The sequence below is a fragment of the Pungitius pungitius genome, chromosome 8 (assembly GCF_949316345.1).
Source record: "Pungitius pungitius chromosome 8, fPunPun2.1, whole genome shotgun sequence".
NCBI classification, from domain to species: Eukaryota; Metazoa; Chordata; class Actinopteri; order Perciformes; family Gasterosteidae; genus Pungitius; species Pungitius pungitius.
This window is the reverse complement of record NC_084907.1, coordinates 10,948,971-10,971,017: the sequence shown is the minus strand read 5'-3', so window position 1 is coordinate 10,971,017 and position 22,047 is coordinate 10,948,971. Positions and strand designations below refer to the sequence as shown.

The window sequence follows — 22,047 nt, the reverse complement described above, 5'->3', positions numbered from 1 at the left end:
ACTTGGTTCTCAGACGTGTTGCTCCTTCAAAGGTTTTGCCTCCCCCGCTGGAGGTGTGGACGAGGTGGTGGTAAAAGTGCAACAAATACACGTAAATCAGCATCCAAACAATGCCTGGCTGAAAAGGACGTGTCACAGCCAGACAGGCTTTCTGTGAATTATGGGCCGCCGAGGCAACCCTCCCCTCCACATCACCATGGTGACCGCAACAAATGAAAAGAGAGAAAGGGAGAGTGAGGGCTCACCCGACTGTACATCCTTACAAGCTGCAGACACACTCCAGCCTTTGGTGTGTCCTTTGGAGAGCTTTCCCACAGTTCAGCTCAACTTCAAATCAACTCATTATATTACCTTCAATTGCCTTCTAACTACATCATTCCATTCTGCCAATTAGACTGTCAACACACTCTGTCCCGTAAACACAGCCGTTTTCTCACATCTTTAAGAGACATGTCTCACCTCCACTCTGCACACACATACACAGTGTATCTACACAACTTGTTCTTGCCTATACTCTCAAGGTTGGTCTCAATGGACGGAAATTTAGAAAAAGGATTACTCACCTAACAATGAACAGATATATAAAGCAGGACCAAAAGAATGTTGTTGGTGGTTAAGCTGTTCCTATCCACGTTTTTCTCACTTGATTTGGTCTGTTTGTCCTTTTCTCACCTCTTCTACCAATAGAACCATGAACTTGATCTACCATAACAGCACAAAAACAACAGGACATGTGAACATGCATGTGACCGCACTTATCCAGGACCCAGCATGTCTTTGAAAACTCCTAACCACACAAACACACACGTTCTTTGGAATTCACACACACATACAGTATAAGAAAATGGCAACGCATTTAAGTGTAACGAGTGACCGCAGCTCGCTGGATAGTGAGAGGACGCTGCTTTGAAGATAGGCGGCTAGCTAGCGAGCTAGGTACCCCTTTCTTCTCTGAACTGGTGGAAGTCAGAGGCCATTATATGAAGGCAAGTCAATGTCAAGAGAGCGCAAATCTGGTCCATGCGCGTGCAAGTCAAACACTTGGGAGCAACAGTCTGTATCGCGCAAGCCATTTGCTCCTCTCGCTCTCTGTTTTCTGCTTACTCGCTCCCAGTGGACCTGATTTGCGCTCTCAGATTTGGACAATTATTTGCCTTCATACTGTTAGACACAGCAAGCTGCTCAGCTAATTTGAAAACTAGCTGTCTGCTTGCTAGCATGCTGATTCCAAAATGCTTTACTGTTGCACTGGTTACTGAAAGTAACATATGGAAAAAGCTGTTAGCCGTAAGTCTATTTGAATTATATATCTATACAAAGTTAGCCTAAATCAACAGTAGAGGTATGGCTGACGTTTTGACTGTCCTGCTCTGTGGATTTGAACGTGATTGTACTTGGTTTGTTCTCTAAGCCCTTTACATACTCCTGGTGTGTGTATGTGTCACCGTAACCGTTGTGCGCTCAGGTTTGCCGTGTCTAATGAGGGTCTTGACTCATGGGGTGAGTGGTGGTTAGAGCACAGAGGTCAGCTGTGCACAAAAGGCGAGAAAAGATGAAAATGAGGCAGAACAAGTGCTCTGGTGAGGTCAAGTGTTGTGGGTGGAGTGCTGGGGGCGTTCTGATTTTGAAACATAACAACATAGTACCATTGGTGGGGTTACAGTGGTACAGGTCCAAGTGGAAAAACTCCTGCGTCATTTTCATCGAAAACTGAGACTAGAGCTGAACTTAGAATGTCACAGTGGGAAGTGTACTGAAACTGACTGTGAGTATTTGACGAGCTGGGACTGAGATTGTGTTGAAAGGTGACACATTAGATTTTCACCCCATTTTCTTCCTCCTATAAGTGAATGAACCGACATAATGGTTGGTCAGTCAGGGCAGGTCACAAGAGCTAGCTTTTTGCTTTCTATCCCTCAACTATGACTGCTTATTAGTTTTGAGAGACTCATCTCTGCTCATAAATGTACAAAAGTGATATGAAACTGATATTGCTCATCATTTTTACAGTTGCGAAGTCCATCATTTTATGTGACTTTACTCAAAGATCCCTGCGATGTCTGTGCTGCAGCACCATTACCGATGTGGATACAGCCCTTCATTGCCCTTATCTCCTTGATTTGACTCTTTTGCCAAACAGGAAATGAGCAAATGAACTTAGCAGAGTCTCATACCCATGTACGCACAATCAAGACATCAGGGGCCTATCAGATTATCTGTTGTTGTCAGGGTTACAGTGACGGAGACTCATGTGGACATGTAAACAGTATTGGAGAAGGATTATGTAACACAACAGGCGGGTTGTGGATTAGTACTATTTGAAGAAAAGGATAGGGATTATTTAGTGAGGTAGCTTCACTTTGATGTCACATGAGGGAATGCAGTCATGCATATAGAAGATACCATACATTGCAAACTTGTACGTGTACGTAGATTTGCAGCATTCCCAGAGACCTTGTAAGGCCCTCTAGTAATTACAGTACGTCAAGCCTTTCCTGTCCATGTTTTTCACCCTGGAGAGCCCACAGAAGGGGGCATCTGAATGAATCCAAAGGAACTAGCAGAAATTTAAAATGTATGTCTGTGCCCCAAAGGAGAGCTCCTTCGGCCGGGCTCAAGCGCCCTTGAAGAGGCTTTTGGCTCTGGTCATAATGGAGGAGAACAGGGCCCCCCCCATTAACACAGCAGAATCAAGGGCCATGTTGCACAAAAAAACATCTTGAGAATGTGGAGAAGAAAAACAGTTTCAGAGTTGAATGTTTGGCAAAGTTATTGTTGTTGACTGTCCTAATTGCTTTTGATTATGCCATTTTGGACACTTTATTCTGAAAGCTACTGTGAGAGGCTGGCGAGAGCATTTTCCATGAACCCTCCATGGCCTCGTTCATCTTATGACATGAAGAAGCTGTGTGTCCTCTGAATTCCTTTCATCCCAGTGTTTCCTAAACTCACAGTGGTGGACCTTGCTTTCATTCCTGGCTTCAGTTCAGCCGTTGGGTCAGCACCTTCTGGTGATGGCAGTAGTGAAGCGTGTGACTGTCAGGGAAGACCCCTCCTTTCTATTCCTCTGCAACCTGATTATCCCCCATCACCCTCCTGTCTTTTATCTCCTCCTTCTTTCCTTCCCTTCAACTCCTGGCCAGAGGATGCATGGTTCAGTGGGTGCCATCAGTCACTACCTCTCCCCATCGTCCCTCCCCACCTTTTACCTCTCTCCCTCTCCCCACATTTTCCAGACCCCTGCCGCACTAAGCTGAGCTTAAGAGTCAGCTGAGCTGATCAAAGAACCGTAGCCATGTAGTGGCTAACAAGAGGCGAGAGTTCCCAACGACACAGGACCTCCCAGGGGTTTCCACCTACATAGAGCTACTATAACTAGATTGGATAGACGTGCTCCTTGCGTGGCTGCGTGAGAAGCTGCGTGGTAGACTCTCACAAATGGTGTTCTGCTTTTCTGGTAAAGGTGATTTTTCTTGCCGTGGCCGAGCTCGGACCCCTGGGGGATTTTACCGGTCAGCCCTGGTGACTTTATGCCTCCATTATCTAGCATGCCCCTAGCACGGGGAAGGCCCAGGTCTCGTTCCCAGCACTGCCCTTCCTCTCACCTCACCACCCCCTCCTTCTCCATCACCCACCCTGCCCGTCACGTACACCTCTTCCAGTTTCCTTTGCATGTTCTGGCCCCATATTATCACGCTAATTAGCCTGAGCAAGATCTCCCTCTTCTTACTCCTCCCTTTGTTCCCCATTTCTTCTTTTGTCCTTCATGACATTTTTTCCTTCTGTTTTCCTCCATAATGCTCTTAGACGGTATATGTTAGTCCAACCATAAGCCCTAATCTTCAGCAACGGTGTTTTTTTCCTTGCTTTCCGCCTATTTCTGAAAAAGAGTGAGTGTTGGGTCCAAATTGATTTGAACCCAGTACTTGTTTAACTCCGTGTAAGTGGTGGCTGTACTACCACAGTGGAGGCTGGTGGAAAGTGTTCTGGGTAGGGCCATCAAATCCATTTCACGGTTCAATACATCCCAGGTTGATTTAATGCAAAACAATGAAGTGAAAAAACAGTGAATAAAACTTTGACAATTTTATTTTTGTCACCCTCACAGGTAATTCAGTATAATATAATATATATATATATATATATATATATATATATATATCAAATAATAAGCAGTATGATTTAATATGTGCTGTATATAAGTCAGTCATCTCATCTGCTTAAAGGCGATAAAATCTGCGCTCTTCACTCCTTTCAGAATGTCGATACCAGCCTCGACGAGAACGTGCAAGAGTGAGGGTTTCTTGCCCATTCTCTCTTCTTCATCTCCATCATTTCTTCCTAAAAAAACGTTTTATTCAACTTATCCCCGCCCCAATGCACTTAACCTACCCAAATCACTTGCATTTTCAAGCTCTATCCGGTGCCCTGAATTTCTCAAAGCTGATCGGATCCTCGAAGAATGTCTGGGACGTGAAGATAAAAAACGAAAATGGGGCGCTGCAGTGCTGGTGGTAGCGGGGAGTGCATTTATCTGCAAAGAGCTTCACTGTGGCCTACGGTAAAACCAGGGCTCTGGAAAATGGTTCCAAGAAGAAATAAAAACCCTTTCTGGTCTGAAGTGAGGCCACTGAGTTCCCAGTGATGACGTTTCCTCTCAATCGTCTCAAATCCAAGGATTGTAATGCTAATATACATTGCATGAAAAAAGGGAATAGCAACTGCAAATGTTTTGAAAGGTCTTGGCAAAATAAATGATATAGTATAGATTTGGCATTATAAAATAAGTGACAACATAGCTACTACTACTAAAAAGAAAACGTGGATACTACATGTTAGTAGTATATATATTATATCTATATTAACAGCTGTTAACATCGGGCTAGCCACAGCCCTCAATGTCATCGCTGTGTTTGATGTCGCACCAACGTTGAAACCATGTTGCCTCTCATTGAGCCCTGTCAGTACTTCAACCCACTTGGAAACATTATATCAGCATATCGTGGCTTATATAGCCAAATTGTTCATGTTCTACAGAGAAATCGGAAGTCAGTAAGGTTTAAGGCAGATGTTATTGGTCAAACATGATTTTGGAAGCTCACCTTTCCTATATGGACCCAACCTGAGAAGTCTGTGTGTGAGTCAAGTTCACTCTGTCACGGTTTGGGTCTGCTCTGTCTTATTTTGTAGTTTTCATGTCTCTGGTGTTCCTGGGTAACTTCACTTCCTGCCTTGTCCTGTCTTCCCCTGTAATTGTCTGCCGTGCCTGATCGTTTCCACCTGTGTTCAATCACCTGCACCTCCCTTGTGTATTTAAGCCCTGTGAGTCTCTTGTCTGGTGTGGCGTCATTACATGTCGACCGTTCATGTGTCAAGTAAGTCAAGTCAAGTCAAGTCAAGTCAGTTTCCAAGTCCAGGTCCCTGTTTTTGTCTGTTTTGTTTTCTCCTCCTTCCTCCCTTTTTTGGTTGGAGCGATTTTGATTTTGAGTTTTGACAATTAAAGTCTTTTATTTTTCAACTCCGCATTTGAGTCCTCCCTCCTTGCCCTCGACCGTGTCCCCCCCTGACACACTCAGGATGATATTCAGTCCCAACCTTTGAGAATTTCCCTCAAGTGAAAGGGTTTTAGTGTCTGTCAATGGTCATGGCGCTCTGTGATGTATGTGTAGGTGTGTGTGGGTGTGTGTACTGTATGTGAGCCCAACATCAACAGACAGGCAGTAGGAGGTAGATTGGCAAAAGTCCTGAGGGCGAACAGCTGAGGGGTGACTATAGAGAGATTAAAAAGGGAATGTGGCCCTTAATCCACTGTAATACAGCAGTCCCTCTGAGTCTCCACTCGCTGAGGGAAAGAAAAGAAAAGAAGAGCATTCCTCCAGAAGCCATTCTCCTGCCATCTGGCCTTAACCAAACAGCCCAACTTCCCCACAACCCTCCTCTACCGCTGCTCCCTCTCCATCTCCACCATCGACCTGCTGAAGCCTTCTACCGCCTCCTCTGCTCCCACTTCACCACAATGCCACCAGCACAGTGCTACCCTTACATGTTGTAAGTATATGTGAAAGAGCAGAGGTTTGTGCTAAATCAACAAATTTAATTGTCATTCATTCCCCCCTCAGTCTTCACCTTGCTTCTTTTCACGTTACAGAAGAAAAGTAGTAGGATGAAATCCTAATCACTCATGTTGGAATATCTGCGACTTGCTTGAAACCTGCTCCTTTCCCCACATCCACCAATATCTGGGACTGTTTTATATGCTGGATGTTAACAGTCAAGGGTTAGCTCTTCAAACCATGAAGCTGGGGTGCTGGCAAAGTGGAATTTCACAACCCCTCAACACCCCCAGCTTCTTACACCTGTAAAAACTCCAAAAGAAAAAATAATAATAATTCAAATTAAAGTTGATAAAAATAAGTAATAAGCTGTCGTGTGAAAAAAGTTAATGCATGCAATTTAATTGTTTGTTGGCCGGTGCTAACAGTTCCTCACAGCAAAATGGACAGACTCAAATTAGCATTATTGGAGTTAATTTGAACTCTTTTGAAGTGTCCCATGGGGTCCACACTCCACAGTGCCAATGTAACAAGTGTTGCCATTTTAACACTGTTATAGAGTTAATTTTAACTCTTATATAATTGAAATTTAACAATAGTCAAGTGGGTAGTGAGTTAAATGGACTCTATGAGATTTAATTTGAACTCTAAGTGTTTATATTGTCCCAATCTTGTCAGTGTTAAATCAACACTCAACGAAGTGTTAACAATTTAACTCGAAATAAGTGTCAAAATAAATCTGCTCAGTGTTGAATACAACGACATTTAGCTGATGCTTTTATCAAAAGCAACTTATGTTGCATTTTTAACACATGGAGTTTACATTTTAGCCCAGGGAGCAATTTGGGGTTAGGTGTGTTGCTCAGGGACACTTTGACATGGAACATGGGTAAGCCAGGGTTCGAACTAACAACCCTGTGGTTCCTGGCGCACCCTCAGCAATCCATGTGCCATATTACATAGAGTTAAACATGATACCTGTGACACTGTACAGTTACATTTCAAACTAGGATGGCATAGCAACTAGCAAACATTAGCTTACTCACATTGCATTTCCCTGTGTGACGACAATGACCACGTCCACTTCTGATGTAGAGATCATGGTGGAGAGGCAATCAAAATGATCCATATTACATGCATAGCACCTTTGACTCATGAGTAAATGTAAGGCATCTCCAATCTGCAGGTGAAAAATTGTAAACTCTGGCTGGGAGCATAGTACACTGTTCGGATACCGATGTGTACAGAACCTTTCTCACACTCTTTGCCACCTTTTTATTGACTGCTATTCCAAAAATGTGTCATGTACCCGCTGCCTCATGGAGGTGAATCTCCCCCCCTCTGTCTTGTTCACTTTCGCTTTTAGAGCCATCTTTCCCACCAAACGCGTGGACCTTTTATCACAAATACATGTTTTTGTTGCATGAGCGTTCTGATGTTGTTTGTTGGTGCAAACGTCTTTTCTCTAACACCCAACCAACTCTGTCCTCCCGTCCGTCTGGCTGTATGTGGGTGGCAGTGAGCCGAGCACTGCCCCGCTCTGTCTTCACCGTAACGACCAGAAGAGACGTCTTCATTTTGATTGGACAAAAGGGCCCGCCAAGAGTCACAGATGTTCCCCCGGGGGGTTTATGGACAAGAGCCAGCTGCTTATGGGCTGAGAGCTAGAGATTGGGAGAGGAAGGTACAGGTAGGAGAGGAAAGGGGCGTACAGGTGCCTGTGGCGATCAACGTGCAGGTTCCACTGAGATACCTCCTGGCACTGTCAACAGCAGTCTTCTCAAAGGCAGAACATAGAGAACATTTCTGTAGTTAACATATTAACCCTCCACACTGTGGCTGAAACTATGCTGTGCATCATCTCTAGGAATTTGATTAAGAGTCAATAAATATGTCATTCAGCCATTAGTGCTGCAGTTTATTGGAGCCAATCAGCTCCGCCACACAGCGCTAAGCTATCATTCTTTGCAGGAAACATAACTTTAAACGGATCCTGCACTGCTGTGTATCTCTTTCTCGTAAAGGCTTTAACGAGGATCCAAATGTAAACCAAATGGTATAGTCACATATTAAAACTACATCCACCTATCAACTGAACAAGTACAGATCCGCCAAGCAACCACAGGTAAATGGACTGTACTTACTGTATATGGCATTTCTTGTCTTCCGACCACTTTAACACTGCTTTAACAGATGTCATTGTTCACCCATTCATACACTGATGGAGCTACCATATGCAGTGACACCTGCCCATCAGTAACTAACATTCACACCGTAGTCACAGCTACAGGAGCCAAGTGTCTTACCCAAGACCACATCGACATGCGGGTTAGCCGAGTCTGGGATTGAACCACCAACCCTCTGATTGGACGACAACCACGCTCCCCACTCACCCACAGTCGCCCACAGTTGCTGTTGCTGTGAGGTTACAATTACAAATCGGAACTTCTTGAGACTGCAAGTGTATCAAATGCGTTTTCAACTCCCGGGTCTCATGCAACAGATATGCTCCCATATGTCTGCAGCTTCATGTTGCACAACGCTTGCTCCGATCAGGAACCATCAGTCCTGTGTATTTAGTTCTGTTAGCCGTTGGCCCTGTTAAACAGTCAACACAGCGGGACTCCTAACTGCTTTTAGGGTGTACATTGCTCTGGCTTGAGAACTTGATGCAATTTGTCATTTGCTAAAATACATATGAAGCTTACACACGTTCATATATTCAATTGCCCCATCTAGGTGTAGAAATCAAGATAGAAACAATCTGTGAGTCAGGAGTCAAGGACTCCGCTAAGACCCGGGATGAATGACGCGCCAGGATCGGGTTGAATATATTCTTCATGTCACAAAAACTCACTTCTTTTACTTATAAAATCAAGCCAGTCAAGATCACATTGTTTGGTGATCCAGAAAAGATATTAAGTGAAAACCATAAGCCAAAGAAAGGTACATATTGTTTTTATTTTGTGCAAGTTATAAACATTCTTTTGCAACCATAATACAAATGGCCAAAATAATTAAAACTCATACTAGATAGCAACCTTTGATTCAGGCCAAAATCCAGAGGTCTCAGCCTGGTAGAAACAGAGACAAGAAAGAGTTGTGAGATCTCACAATTTACAAAACAAGAATGGTAAATCTTACAATAGTATTACATTCTCACTCCTTATGCCAACCACTGTCTGGAAGGACAACAGTGTTGTACTCTACAGACCGTGTGCAGCGCAGGGTAGATGTTGACATAGAAGTATAGAGGAAATTATCCCCCGCCAGAACCTTTTTCAGTGCTGGTTGCCAGTAAACCAGTATAGGCCCGATTCTGTAATGCCAGATATGGCCCAGGTTTGGCAGTCATCATTGGGCCAGATCCCGTTTCAGTGGTTGTTGCCAGTAAACCCGGTGGCGATGTCTGAGCCAGAATAGGGCCATGTCGGTAACAGCTACATCTGGGCCAGATATGGCATGAATGAAATGGGCCAAAGCTGGCTCACATCTGGCCGCATCGAGCCGAAATACGGCCGAGTCCGCTGGCTACCTGGGCAGTCAACGATATGATGATATGTTTTCACAGAGTGGGAATCAACCACGAGGGCTTCTGGAGCACAACAAAGAGCAAAAAATGAGCACAAACTATACCAAGCTTACGGGACCATCAATGTGCAAACTTAACCATGGACAGACAGACAGACACAGAGGTGCATGCATGCACACGCACGCGCGACCAATTGAATAATCTCCTGGCAGATGCTGAATCTACATCGTTAATGTTTGAATGTAAAAGTAAAACAACATCAGCACATTACGAGTCCAAAGATTCAATCAAAGTTCAACATCATTACAAAACTCCTTTCCTGTAAGGCCCTATCTGTAGATCAGGCTATCCTGTACATGCGCCGGACCTCTGCTTCCCTCCCGGCCATGGTCCCTTGCCCAGGCCAGCACGGTCCCAGTCCTATAGGAGAATAAGGACACAGTTCATGGCGCAGCTGAAGTCATCAGCCAGGCATCCGTCAGAACAGCCACCAACACAATGGACCCCTCTGTCCCTCTAACACAAGGTTGGTTTTAGACAAGAGGCCGAACGGCGCTGCAATGGACCGGCAGCAGCAATGGAACTGACAGCTACAGTTTGACCTCGCCTTGTACTGTAACGCCCCACAGGCCTCTGTTTGGGAGAGGGGGGGGGGGGGGGCACCTCAAGTCAAGCTGTTAAATATGCCACTTGAAACGGTTATATTCTGGTCCGGAACGGAAACAGTCAGTATTTTGTGTCCGAACATGACTTTTCAGTAACGGAACAAGGTTTTACAGATACGAGAGAAAAGGCCGATCTTGAAGGTTTATGCCAAAGGAAAACCTCTTTCTTTCTGGATGTGCCGCCGCCGGTGGCCCGTAGGGGCCAAGTCAGTGTGTGGTAGCCTGCTGTTTCATCCCCCGCTCTCCGGAGTCATGGTTAATCTCAGCCCGCGTCCTGCTGTGCCTGACCCCAACCTGCCACCTCCGTCTCCATAACCACCGCGTCGGCGTGGCAACAAGGGCTCACAGTACATACACATGCACGCAAACAGGCCCGTGGCGATGCCCTTACAGTTTTGTTAGTGTTTTTAATACATCTAGAAAATGCATTTGAACTGTGGTGCGGCTGATGGCCCAAAAAGCCAGAGCCAGCTGTGCCAATCCCGTACTAGACCTCCGTTGTCTACTGTACTCTGCCCCCCCCCCCCCTTCGCCCCGGCCTCCACCCTTGTCCTTCTCCCACTCTCTATTGGAGAAACAATGGTCAAATCCATAGGCCACGAATACACGGGAAACAAAGATCCTTGTGTGTTTTTCTCTGTCCCTCTTTCAATCAAACAAGAGTAAGACGATACAAAGAAGGCACTGACAGTACACCACACACACACACACACACACACACTGCAGCAGCAGGGCAGAAGGGTCCTGTTCATGCATTCTGTCACTGTAGGAGGTTGGGAGTTGGTTTATGCATGACAGAGTACATCTGCCCGTCACATTAATCACACTACGAGCTTGAGGCAACTTAAATGACCCGTTTTCTGAAGTAAATGCCCTGACATGTATTTCCATGGTTGTTGTATGCATGTAAAGTTGCAGTCAAAAGTCTGGACACTCATTCAATTCAAAGAGTGTGTCCAGACTTTTGGCTGGTGCTGCATGCGTGTGTTAAAGAGTTAAGGGGTCCTGCGTCCAATCTGTGTTTGAACAGAGTTGGAAGAATTTTTGCACTAAATATTTGACTCACGGCCGCACACATACTTACACAAACACACACACACACACACACTTGATGCAGTCTGACAGTCCCACTGCTGCCCTCTGTATGAAAACCTGTGTAAAAAGCTTATCCATACCTGTGAAGGACTGGGATGCCACTGTGCTGTGCTTATTATTTGTGTTGCCATTATCACACCCTATGTGTGTTTGTTTCTGTTTGTGTGCGTCCAGATGGCTTCTCTGTGCTGGCATGACTTCATCCACATGCTAAACCTACGCAGACATCCCATGGGATACGTCATAGCTGCCCACATCCAACTGCACCACAGGCATTTAAAGAGGAACCGTAGATGGAGATGATGATTCATGCTGTTATTTAATTCCATTGACACCTGTGCTTTCCAAATACCTCATTCTAAAGCAGCTAAATTTTATATAAACCATATACTGTATATATGGAATTGTATATTCATTTTTTATCTTTCCGGCCTATAACCTCACTGTTTGGGGTCACTCTCCCAGCTCTCGTAGCATCTGCAGCAGCATCAAAAGAAGCTCTAATAATCCCGGAAGAACTACTCAGCAAACAGTAGACACAGTTCGAGACAATCAGGTGAACATAGTGGAGCATTTAGAATTTGGAGAGTCCTAGGAGTTGGTAGAGCCCAAACTTGAAGCAAAAAGGAAGAGAATATTGACTTTGAGAACAAGCTTGCCATAAATCGGAGCGGACGTGGTAACACATGTGCGATAATAAGGTCGGTGAATATTCACACGAAGCATTCTTGAAGGGCTCAATACCAGCCAAAATAGTTGGGCACAACAGCTTAATGTTGCTTCCTTTTCACCCACCTTGGAGGAATCCTTTATTTTGAAAGTCTCCCCATTGGCGTGTTGCTATTCATGTTCCTTGTGATCACTGTTACGCTGCATGCTCAGGCAGCGGCCGATGGTCGCGCTTTGCTGATTGCACCGTGCTACGGGCGTAACGCTAAAGGAACGTCACTCCCTCACCCCCCCCCCGGACCAAAGCTCTGTGCACAACCTTCCTGCTTCCACATTCTTTTCTTTTCGATCACATTTAATGCAAGATCCCTTTGGAATATACGCTTAAAAAAGTGCTCTACTAAGACAACAGAAAGTATTATAAGTTACTAGAAGTATTAAATATTACCTACTACCAACCCCCCCGGTGATGCGCTGTGAGCGATGTACAGCACATCGACCGCGGCTCTGTGGGGAAGGTTAAGGTTGACAGAAGTGGTAACTGGCATCTGGTGAAGAGCAAAAGATGATCTGAATTTAATGAACAGCAGCGTCCGCAGAGAAAACATATACATCAGTGAGGCCTCAACTTCAAACTATTCCTTTTTCCCAAGCAGGCCTCGAGATTTACAATGTGACGGTGCAGAAGCCTTCAAGAAAGTCGGGGAGAACAATGAGCACACAGGCGTTAAATCATTCAGGTTGATATCAAATCACAGCAGGACATTCCCCCCCCCAAAAAAAATCTTGAAGCTCACCGCCTGAGGATTTCTCTTCAAAAGTGAAGTTCTCATGTTTTTTTCGAATGAGCAGTAGGTTCACAGACCGGCGCTTCCCCCCTGACCTCCAGTGTCGGCTCGGAGTATTGCGTTAGGTTTTTGGTTCTTTAAATGAAAATCAACCAATGTAGAAAACATCACTTTTATTCATTTTTTCACATGATTGATCTGAGTCTCCCCCCTCCCCCCCCCCCCCCCCCCCCCCCCCCCACCACACACCACTCTACCGGAGAACCCAAACGGATATGAAAGCAGGAACTATCTATACAGACGCAGGCAGCTTGGGGCGCCGGGGGCGGAGCTAGCTCCAGTGATTCGGGCGCTTCAGCAGATGGTCGTGTGATGATTTCAGGAACATTGGACTCAACGTTTCCCTCCGCTGTCACACCCCCCCTTCCCCCTCCCCCGCAGAAAGGTGTAGACTAGAGGGGAGGTGGACACAGTCTCACAGGGCGCTTGTTTGGTCACAGCTCCTCCTTGCCGCTCTGAGAGTCTGAGGCCGAGGCGGCGTTGGCTTCGGCCTTTTTGGAGTCCTTCTTGGTTACGACTTTGACCGTCTTCTTTGCCGCCGGTTTTGCGTCCTTTTTGACCCCCGGCTTGGACTGCGTTTTAACCGTCTGCTTGCCGGTTTTTTTGCCAGCTGGCTTGACTTTGTCCGCCGCCTTGGCCTTGGCTTTCGGAGCAGCTTTGACTTTGGCGCCTGGTGCGGTTTCGCCGCCCACCTCCGCGCGGCCCTTTGCCGGGTCAGCGGCCTCGCCGCGTGCCACTGCATCCGGCTCCTGCCTCGCCGGCGCGTGGTCCTGCGCGGCAGGTTCAGCGGTTGTCGGTGGGGGCTCCGAGGCTCCGCCCACCTCTTTCGTCTTGATGAACTCCGCGTTCACTGGGGTGGAAAACATATTCAGCATCTCCTGGGCTTGGATTCTCTCCTGCGGTACATTTGAGGGAAGACAAGAATTCATTAGAGTAGATGAATGTATTTAAAATATGCCACTGACTACCACTTCAATATTACTGTTTATTACTGTAAAGTTTCTGCTGTTAAAAACGACTAATACACAGTGTTACGAGATGGTCCGTGCCTTTTCCTCGTGGGCAGGATCCAGGGTGAACCACAACGCCACGGCGCACCTCTGGCCCCCGGTGACGGCTCTGACGCCGTGGGGGTTTTCCCGCCCCGCTCCGAAGCCGACCACGCGACCGCACTGTGGACGCACCTCGGCCTGTTGGAGTCCAGAAACAGAGATGATGTGGTCGGTACTGTGTGTGCGTCCGTGCATCTGTCCGTCAGTCAGTCACTCCCCGGCTAATCATGCAGACTACTGGAAACGCACAATCACGTGTCACCTGACTGGCGATTCACACACAAAAAAACACATTATATATAACAGCTATACATACATGTATATACGACTATACTGACATATATAACAACAACATCATTTTCTGTTTCAGATGACAAAATGTTCTTGATCAGACTGCTAACAGCTAATCTGCTAACACAGTTAACAGTGCTAACATAGCTATTGGCACTCAAAGCTTAATGAACTAAACGAATAACTGAACATTTGTGTTCAGAGGAAGCTTTATATATTCAACCTGTATATTCAAGTGTGCTGCTGATGTGGCTCTTTTTCATTAATATTACAGAGGTGGTAATCCCAAACCTAACTGGCGGCACTCTCCTGATTGAACCTTTCCAACATGTATTTTGTCCGTCCGTGCATCACAGGTTGAGAAACAGAGGATGGAAGGAAAGGCTGAATGGTTACCGTGACTGTTTTAGCATCCAACTCAGTGAAAATGAATTCTCCTCCCTCAAAGTCACCGTTCAGATAAAGGATGGCACTGCAGGGGAGAGACGTCCAGTTATGGGGGTGCTCGCCATTGGGACTCTGTGGTGTACTTTGTGTGTATTGGCGCGCTCACCTGTAGTCTCTGTGTGTGTACGCAGGAGGTTCCTTTATGCACTCGTTGAGCTCAGAGACCAGCAGGCAGTTGTCCACGTGAACGGGGTGACTCAGGTCCTCGCGGTCCTCTTGCTTCTCTGCATAAACAACAGTGCCAAGAGAACAGGGGGATCACACAACTCAAACCGTCCAGATTCTTTTCAGCTCGCGTGGACTCCGCTCTCATAACCGCAGCGACCCTTTGTAGCAACTGAGAACTTCCCCCTTTTTACATTTCCAAACCAAAGGAGAGAGCTTTAAATTTGAATAAATTCCCTCAGTGCATTCCTAAGATATCGGGTACACGTGAAGGAGACGGATGTATGGATAAACAGATCCACAACAATCAAACCTATCGCTTCCTGCCCTCAAGAACAGTGGTCTGGACATTTGGTACCACACAGAAAGAATGAATAACTTTTTTTTCATTTGACTTCTTAAAATGTTTTACATTAAAAGGGACCGGATTCTGTCGCAGACCGCTACTCAAGATGACCAAAAAAAAGTAGAATACTGGACTTTTTACTGGATATTCATTAGGCTGCGGAGAGATGACACAGTGTAAAGTATGGAAATATACATGTAGCTCATATCATCTATGAGTGGTGTGTTGTTTACACGTTCACCACAGCAACTTCGTACGCTGATGTCAGCTTTGGTTTTTTTTGCTTGGTTCTGCTGCCCTCTAGTGGCCACGAGCGATCAATTCAGCTTCTACTCTGGAATGGATCCAAGCTCTAGTCCATCGTTTTGACCCCCTTTTGGACGTACCGTTGATGGCGGAGCGACACACCAGGTGTGAGTAGGAGAAGTAGAGCGGGGCGTCCAGGCCGAAGTACGACTCCAGCATCTTCTTCACCTTCTCGCTGATGTCGAAGAACAGACGAGCGCTCTTCAGCGGCACCGTGCCCTCCTGCCCGAGCTGTGGGAAGGGGGGGGGGGGGGGCGCGGCATTAAACAGCAGCCTACGGGGCCAGCCAAGCTGGAGACCCCGCCGTCGCTTTGCTTTAACGAACCTTCACGGCCTTCAGCACGGTGACGCCCTGGAACGTCTCGCTGGGGGAGTGGGGGGAGGGGCGCCCCCTGTAGCCGTCACCTTTCACAGCCGCCGCCTGGGGAAGGTGCACAGGCATAAATACTCCGCCACGACGGTGGGAAGCGAGGGGCCGACGCTGCTTCCTCCCTTCCATCACTCACGTTGGAGAGGCGCTGCAGCTCCCTGCACTCGTCCTCGCTGGTCACCCCGTCCAGCAGCACCCGCTGGGAGCCGTTCAGCTGACTGGCCGTCATGGTCACCTTGATGTCGCCGGGCAACGGCGCAGCGCCTCGAGGATGAAAAAGGTCGCAGTGTCAAGGAGGAGTAAAGAGTCGGAGGGCCCCCCCCCCCCCCCCCCATTCAAAACAATCAACGCGGTCTCGAGTGCGAGTTTAAATGGGCCCTCAATCACGAGGTGAGGCGCGAAGGGGACGAAGGCATCTGAGGGACAGGACACACCTTCTCATTGAAATGAATGAGGAAATGGGTCTTAGTCCCACTTCCTGGTCAATGATGCGTTCTGCTGCCTACAGATAGAGGTGCGCCGAGAAGCCACCTGACCACACACACACACACACACACACTCACAGACCGACACACCCATCGCCCAAGGTACATTTGTGGAAATGTAGTCTATTTTTACTGTGGTTTGTGTAGAATACGCAGCAATATGAACGTGTACCATAAGGAACAAAAGCTCCATGGGGTTCTCTGGTAATATTCACCTTCCTGTGGCGCTAGAATCATGGCCATATCTGAAGAATCCTTCTTCTTCTCCTCGACCAGAGTCTCAATCTCCTTCATGAGGTTTCCTATCTCCTCCGTGATCCTCGCCGTGGTCTCTCTTTCAACCCTGGGACAGAGGCCATGACATCACTTCCACAGTAAACGTAAATGTGTGTGTGTGTGTGTGAGAGACGCATTCAGGTCAATCTTACTTCTGCTTGTCCCTCAGCTTCTTCGGCATGACATCTTCAGGAGTCCACGTGTCCTGAAGGACGGTAAAAGGCAGCAGTCAAACACCACCTGAGAGCAGAATGTGATCCATAGCGAAGGACTTTTCACTCACTGGATCTACGAAGGTGATTCCGAAGGCTTCGTATCCAAAGTAGAGCAGCTCTTTTTCCAATATGGACTGCTGGATGTACAGCTTTACCACCTGCAGGAAAACAAGAAAAAATCAAATAACTTCGACCTAGAAGTGTTTTGTTCTCAAATGTATACATATGAATACACATATATTTAGCATTTTTAATGCATGTGAACTTTTATAAAGTAGCTTGCGAGTTGAAAAAGTGTGGGCACCCCTGAATTCACAAATTACCATGTGGGTTCATGACCATTTTTATTAAATTTCAGCATTTTAATTAGGTTTTTACGGTGGCCATCATTTTGTAACCTATGGTCATTGAGAACAATGAATTACAAATATAGAACTGCTTCTCAGACCACATGAAGCATCTGATCATTTTCTGGGCCGTGTATTAATGTGTATACATCGACCAGCAATACAATTATTATATTATATTACAATTAAATCCTCCTGAATGGACATAAAACAAATCTCCCTTATCACTTCTTTAAGAGGCAGAAAACTATTTCTGAGCTCCAGATGGCCATCAGCGCTCTTTTAAAAAAGTCCCTTGAGTGCGTTTCTTGTGCCAATCTTTCTCTCGCCGCGGGACTTACTGCCTCCCATGTTGGATTTTGTGAAACCTCCCTCGCTCACGAGTGATTTTTCGGGCATAGAGGCGCCGGAGATGACGAGGCGTACCTGTCTGGCCGCGACGGCCTGCGCCTTCTCCTCGCCCAGCACGGCGGAATAATAAGCCAGGTTCTGGTTCATCACCTCGTCCCCGGGGTGGAACAGCAGGAAGGTCCGGGCGCACTCTATGGCCTGCTCGTACTTCTCACCTGGAGGGAGGGGACAAGACGGGAGGAGGCTTCTGCTGAGATGCTCACGTGAGCATAAAATGAGCGTGCTTCCACTGCGGTGGAGGACGTGGCACATGTTGGACAGAGTGCTGCTGTGTGCTCACTGTTGTAGTAGGAGAACTGCAGGTAGTTGAAATGCGAGGCCAGGAAGTCCTCGAAGGGCTCGTCTTTGCCGGCAGTCAAGGCCAGCTCCACGGCGCAGTGCTGCTTACAGTTCAGCACCTGCATGTAGTGGTCTGACAAAAGGACCGCGGTCAGCAAATTCTATCTGAACACCCCCCCCCCCCCCCCCTTCCGTCCCTCTGCACAGGACGCACGGTCTCACCCGTCATGGTCTGGAAGAGGTCTGCGCTGTACTCCATGTAGTTGTAGCCGTCGTAGTTGTAGGAGCCCTCGCACAGCGCTCGGCACTCCTTGTCGGCAGTGAAGTACTCGTCCACCGCCGCCTCGAAGTGCTCCGCGGCCAGGCCGAAGGAGTCGTCGCTGTAGTAGCTCTTCCCCAGCAGGAACTGTGCCTGGGGGGGGGGGGGGGGAGGCAGTTGTGCAAAACGTCTTTCGTTTGGCTCAGAAGCCGGACATTTGCCGGGAAGGTTTGAACTTGAAGGCGTTTGCTTTTGTGCATTGGCGCCAAGGAAAGGAACATAATGTTAAAATGCATTGAAAATAACGGTTAACTGTCAAGCTTTGAACATCCCCTATAATACATATTTTGCCATGTACCGTTATAACAGCCACAAAGTGCTGGAACGCGGCGAGCGGACTCCCTCTAAAGACCGGCCCTGAGGCGAAGAGGACCAAAAAAGGCCCTGAAGGCGTCAGAGGAGGCGTCGGCTCTCACCATGTGCGGCTGGGCCTCCAAATCTTTGAAGTCCTCCGGCTCCACTCCGGCCATCATCTTGTAGTAGTCCAGGTTCTGTTTCATCTCCATGTGATCCGGGTTGGCCAGGAAGAAGGTGTGGGCAGCTGCTACTGCCTTGTCCATCTTATTGATCTGGGAAAAATTCAAATGAAACACAGCTCCTTAATTTTGATTAAAAGGAGCCAGTCATCAAAAACATATTGCTCTATTCATGAAGCTCTTTGCTAACACGCCAGCCATAGAAACCGCACACAGTGAGGCGACATTCATTTATATATTATTGCTTTGGGAGGAATAGCTAACTGTAGCTTATTCCCACATCCAGCACAGAGTGGGATTAGCATTTATGCCGAGTCATGTTCCCTGGAAAAGTCCATCATTCCCTTCATAAAGTGAAAGTTGTGGCTCTTTTGTGCTGACAGCTCCAATGTGCCGACTCATCATCACTTTTTTTTATATTATGTCTCAGTCGTACTCTCCTAAATTGACCAAATCCAGCATGACAGTTAGATCACACTCTTAATTTTAACCAGCCCTTTACTCCCAAGAATGAGATAAATTACATCGGGCTAATTGATAAAGAGGGATTCTGTCATTTGTACATTAGTTTATATTGACCTCTAACATCAACCTGCAGGAAAAAGCACTTATTTCTACTGTATTCTCAGGATTCTCCTGATAAGATACGTATCATGATGCATGGATTAAAATGCAATACATCAGGATACTGTCTTCAGTGTGGTATATCTATTGTGATTTAAAAAGAAATCTAATTTAAGGGTGCAGGGTGTTTAAACGCAACACAAAATGAACCATTGCCTGCCAAACCAACTGTGTTTTAGGGAATAAACACAGCCTCACAAGACATAGTAACACAATACACAATACACAGCATTTGTTTACACCCTACATTTGTACTTCTACATAATCAACAGCAATGTAACTCTAGTGGCCTGTAATTAAAATGGATAACAGAGGCGCTTCTAATAGAACTGATCAACTCTTACAAGGCAATGTTTGAATTTATTTTTTTCTATTGTATGCTGAATCTAAGGACTGATAATAAGAATTATCATTGAAATTCACTATTCATTTTTATTCTCATACTTGAACATATTTCAGCGATAGTTTCAAATTCTGCCACAGAATGCCTTCTTAATTTGGTGCTGCGTTCAAGTTCCGTCTGAGGGTCGTATCTTTGATTAAGCCAAAAAGAATAACATTATCGTGCATCATATCGCTTTCCATGGAGGCCTTCCCACTTGGATGCTAAAAGTACTCCGGCATGAGTTATTATTGACCACTTCGTTCTGGGGAAAGTGTGAGTTTGTAAGTAGCACTTGAAGGCCACACGTTGGGCCTTTAAACTGCTGGATCCCTAAAAGTCTGCACGTGAAGACTCCACAGAAGCTGACTCCACCTCAAAGACGTGGCAGGGTTTGCAATGGTTTCGGGGGGGGGGGGGGGGGGTGGTTACAATGCCTAACAACAGTTTTTTAAACTTTTTTTTCGACTTGCAACGTGTGATGCATTTGTTTTACAACGGGACCGCCTTGATCGAAGCACTTTGACTTAATTACCTTAAAATATGCGACCTGCAGGTAGTTGTACGGGGTCCTCTTCTTGAACTCCAGCTCCACTTCTGCGGTGACCCAGTGCACTGTCGGGGTCCCCAGTTTCTTAGCCTCGCACGAGTTCACGCAGTCGGCCCGCTGGAGGATCTTCTGGAAGAAGCCCAGGTCCTCCACGGAGCCGGCGCCCGGCACGGAGGCTCCCCCCGAGCCGGACAGGCGATCACCGAAGGCGGTCTGGTTGGCGCAGCCCAGCCGGCACTGAGCCTTCACGCTGCGGACCGTCGCTTTGTTGCGCAGCGCCTTCTCCATGTTCAGGATCACCGTGAGCCAGTCCCCCTTGTAGTAGGCCTCCACCGCCGTGTCGAAGAGGGAGTCGAAGGGCTCCAGGGGGTGCGAGGCGCACACCGGGAGCAAGAGGCAGCAAAGGAGCAGCGCATAACGGGACTCCATGATGCTAAAAACCCGCCGGGGCTCCGCAGCCCGATCCAGGAGGTTAGAGCCGGTGGGAGGGGAGAGGCGCTCACTTCGCTCCACGCCTGGAACTTGTCTGGAGGCGGGGTTCTTGAACAGTCTCCCCCCCACCGAGCACATACACACGTATGTGTCGTTATTATAATGTAATAAAGGGCAGAACACATTATATGTTACGGTTGACTTAAGTATATACTTCACATATAGTCCACAGTAGAAATTTGTTTTAAAAAAGTCACATGAACCAGACAAAAAAAACCCATTGTAAATCCAAGCAATAGCATATAATTTTCAACATCATCATCACTATCAACAAGAGCATCTCCTCCTCAAGGACCAAGCTTCTGTAATCCCACATCAATCTCAAAATAAGAGCAATAAGTGTGATTTTATTTCCATAGTGATCAGCTGCAGACAGACTGCAAAATATGACTTTAAAAACATGATGGTGCGACCTTTTGACCATTTCTGTTCTTGTTCTAAAATAGGCAAAGTTATCAAAAACACCTGAAAAAAGAGAAAAGAGCGGATTTGCTTTGGATGTCATATGTTTTTTCCTCAGTTTCACAGCATGTAATGAACTAATGTGTAAGATGAAGTCTGTCGTATTATAAAGACAAGCATTGTATTATCACAGGAAACCAAATGCAATACATATGCAGGGACCAGTATAAATGATTAGTACATGTTCTCTCACCTGCTTAAGTGTAGCATAAAGGTACTTGTTCTTGACTTAAATATGTATATGATCTGTTATTATCTGGTATATAGGAGCCATGTATTAATGAAATCTATACATTTTTTTCCCAGCTACAGTGGTCTGACAGCTGTAGTCAGCTACTTGTGAGATTAAATAACCGGATGTCTTTCTGAGCTCAAAGTTGGCATTGATCTAATAAAGTCACCAGCATTGAAAACGTCTAACACAACATTAACATGCTGCATGAATTCAGCAGTAATATGAATCCACAAATGTATCATACAATTTAAACACTATAATGTACATTTTCTGCAAATACATATCATTTATCGTCATATAGTAATTCTTGCTATTGTTTGACTTAAGTATGCAGGACTTTTTCTTGATGTACTTTCCCTTTGTTATACTACTACTTTTATCGCACCACTACATGGTAATACATATTTAATATTTAATTATTTTATAATACCTCTGTTATCCCCAAAAAGAAAAAGAAAAATACATATAAATATAAAATGGGAAATAACTTCTACTAGCCCTCTACCCATCGTGAAAAAAAAAGTTGTGTAAGTATGAGCGCAATGCATCATGGGTAACCCATGACGGGAAATGGCAAGAAACCTAAAACCAGGACTATTGTAAATCCAATGCACCTTTGCGTTTATCCCGACGCTCTGTGGTTTAATGCAGTGTT

At 46.2% G+C, this 22,047-nt stretch overlaps 1 protein-coding gene across 1 annotated transcript; it reads right to left on the bottom strand.

The window, feature by feature from the left end:
* Positions 1 to 13,056: 13,056 nt before the first annotated feature.
* On the bottom strand, positions 13,057 to 20,719 carry p3h1 (prolyl 3-hydroxylase 1). Its single transcript, XM_037490561.2, has 15 exons — positions 20,189 to 20,719; positions 18,588 to 18,740; positions 18,075 to 18,264; positions 17,854 to 17,985; positions 17,589 to 17,728; positions 16,884 to 16,973; positions 16,753 to 16,805; positions 16,540 to 16,667; positions 15,976 to 16,103; positions 15,795 to 15,890; positions 15,550 to 15,700; positions 14,759 to 14,876; positions 14,602 to 14,677; positions 13,912 to 14,052; positions 13,057 to 13,758 (listed from the first exon to the last, which is right to left on the bottom strand). Exons 1-15 carry the CDS (start codon positions 20,630 to 20,632, stop codon positions 13,297 to 13,299), a joined length of 2,502 nt encoding a protein of 833 aa, XP_037346458.2. The 5' UTR covers positions 20,633 to 20,719; the 3' UTR covers positions 13,057 to 13,296.
* Between the last annotated feature and the right edge of the window lie 1,328 nt (positions 20,720 to 22,047).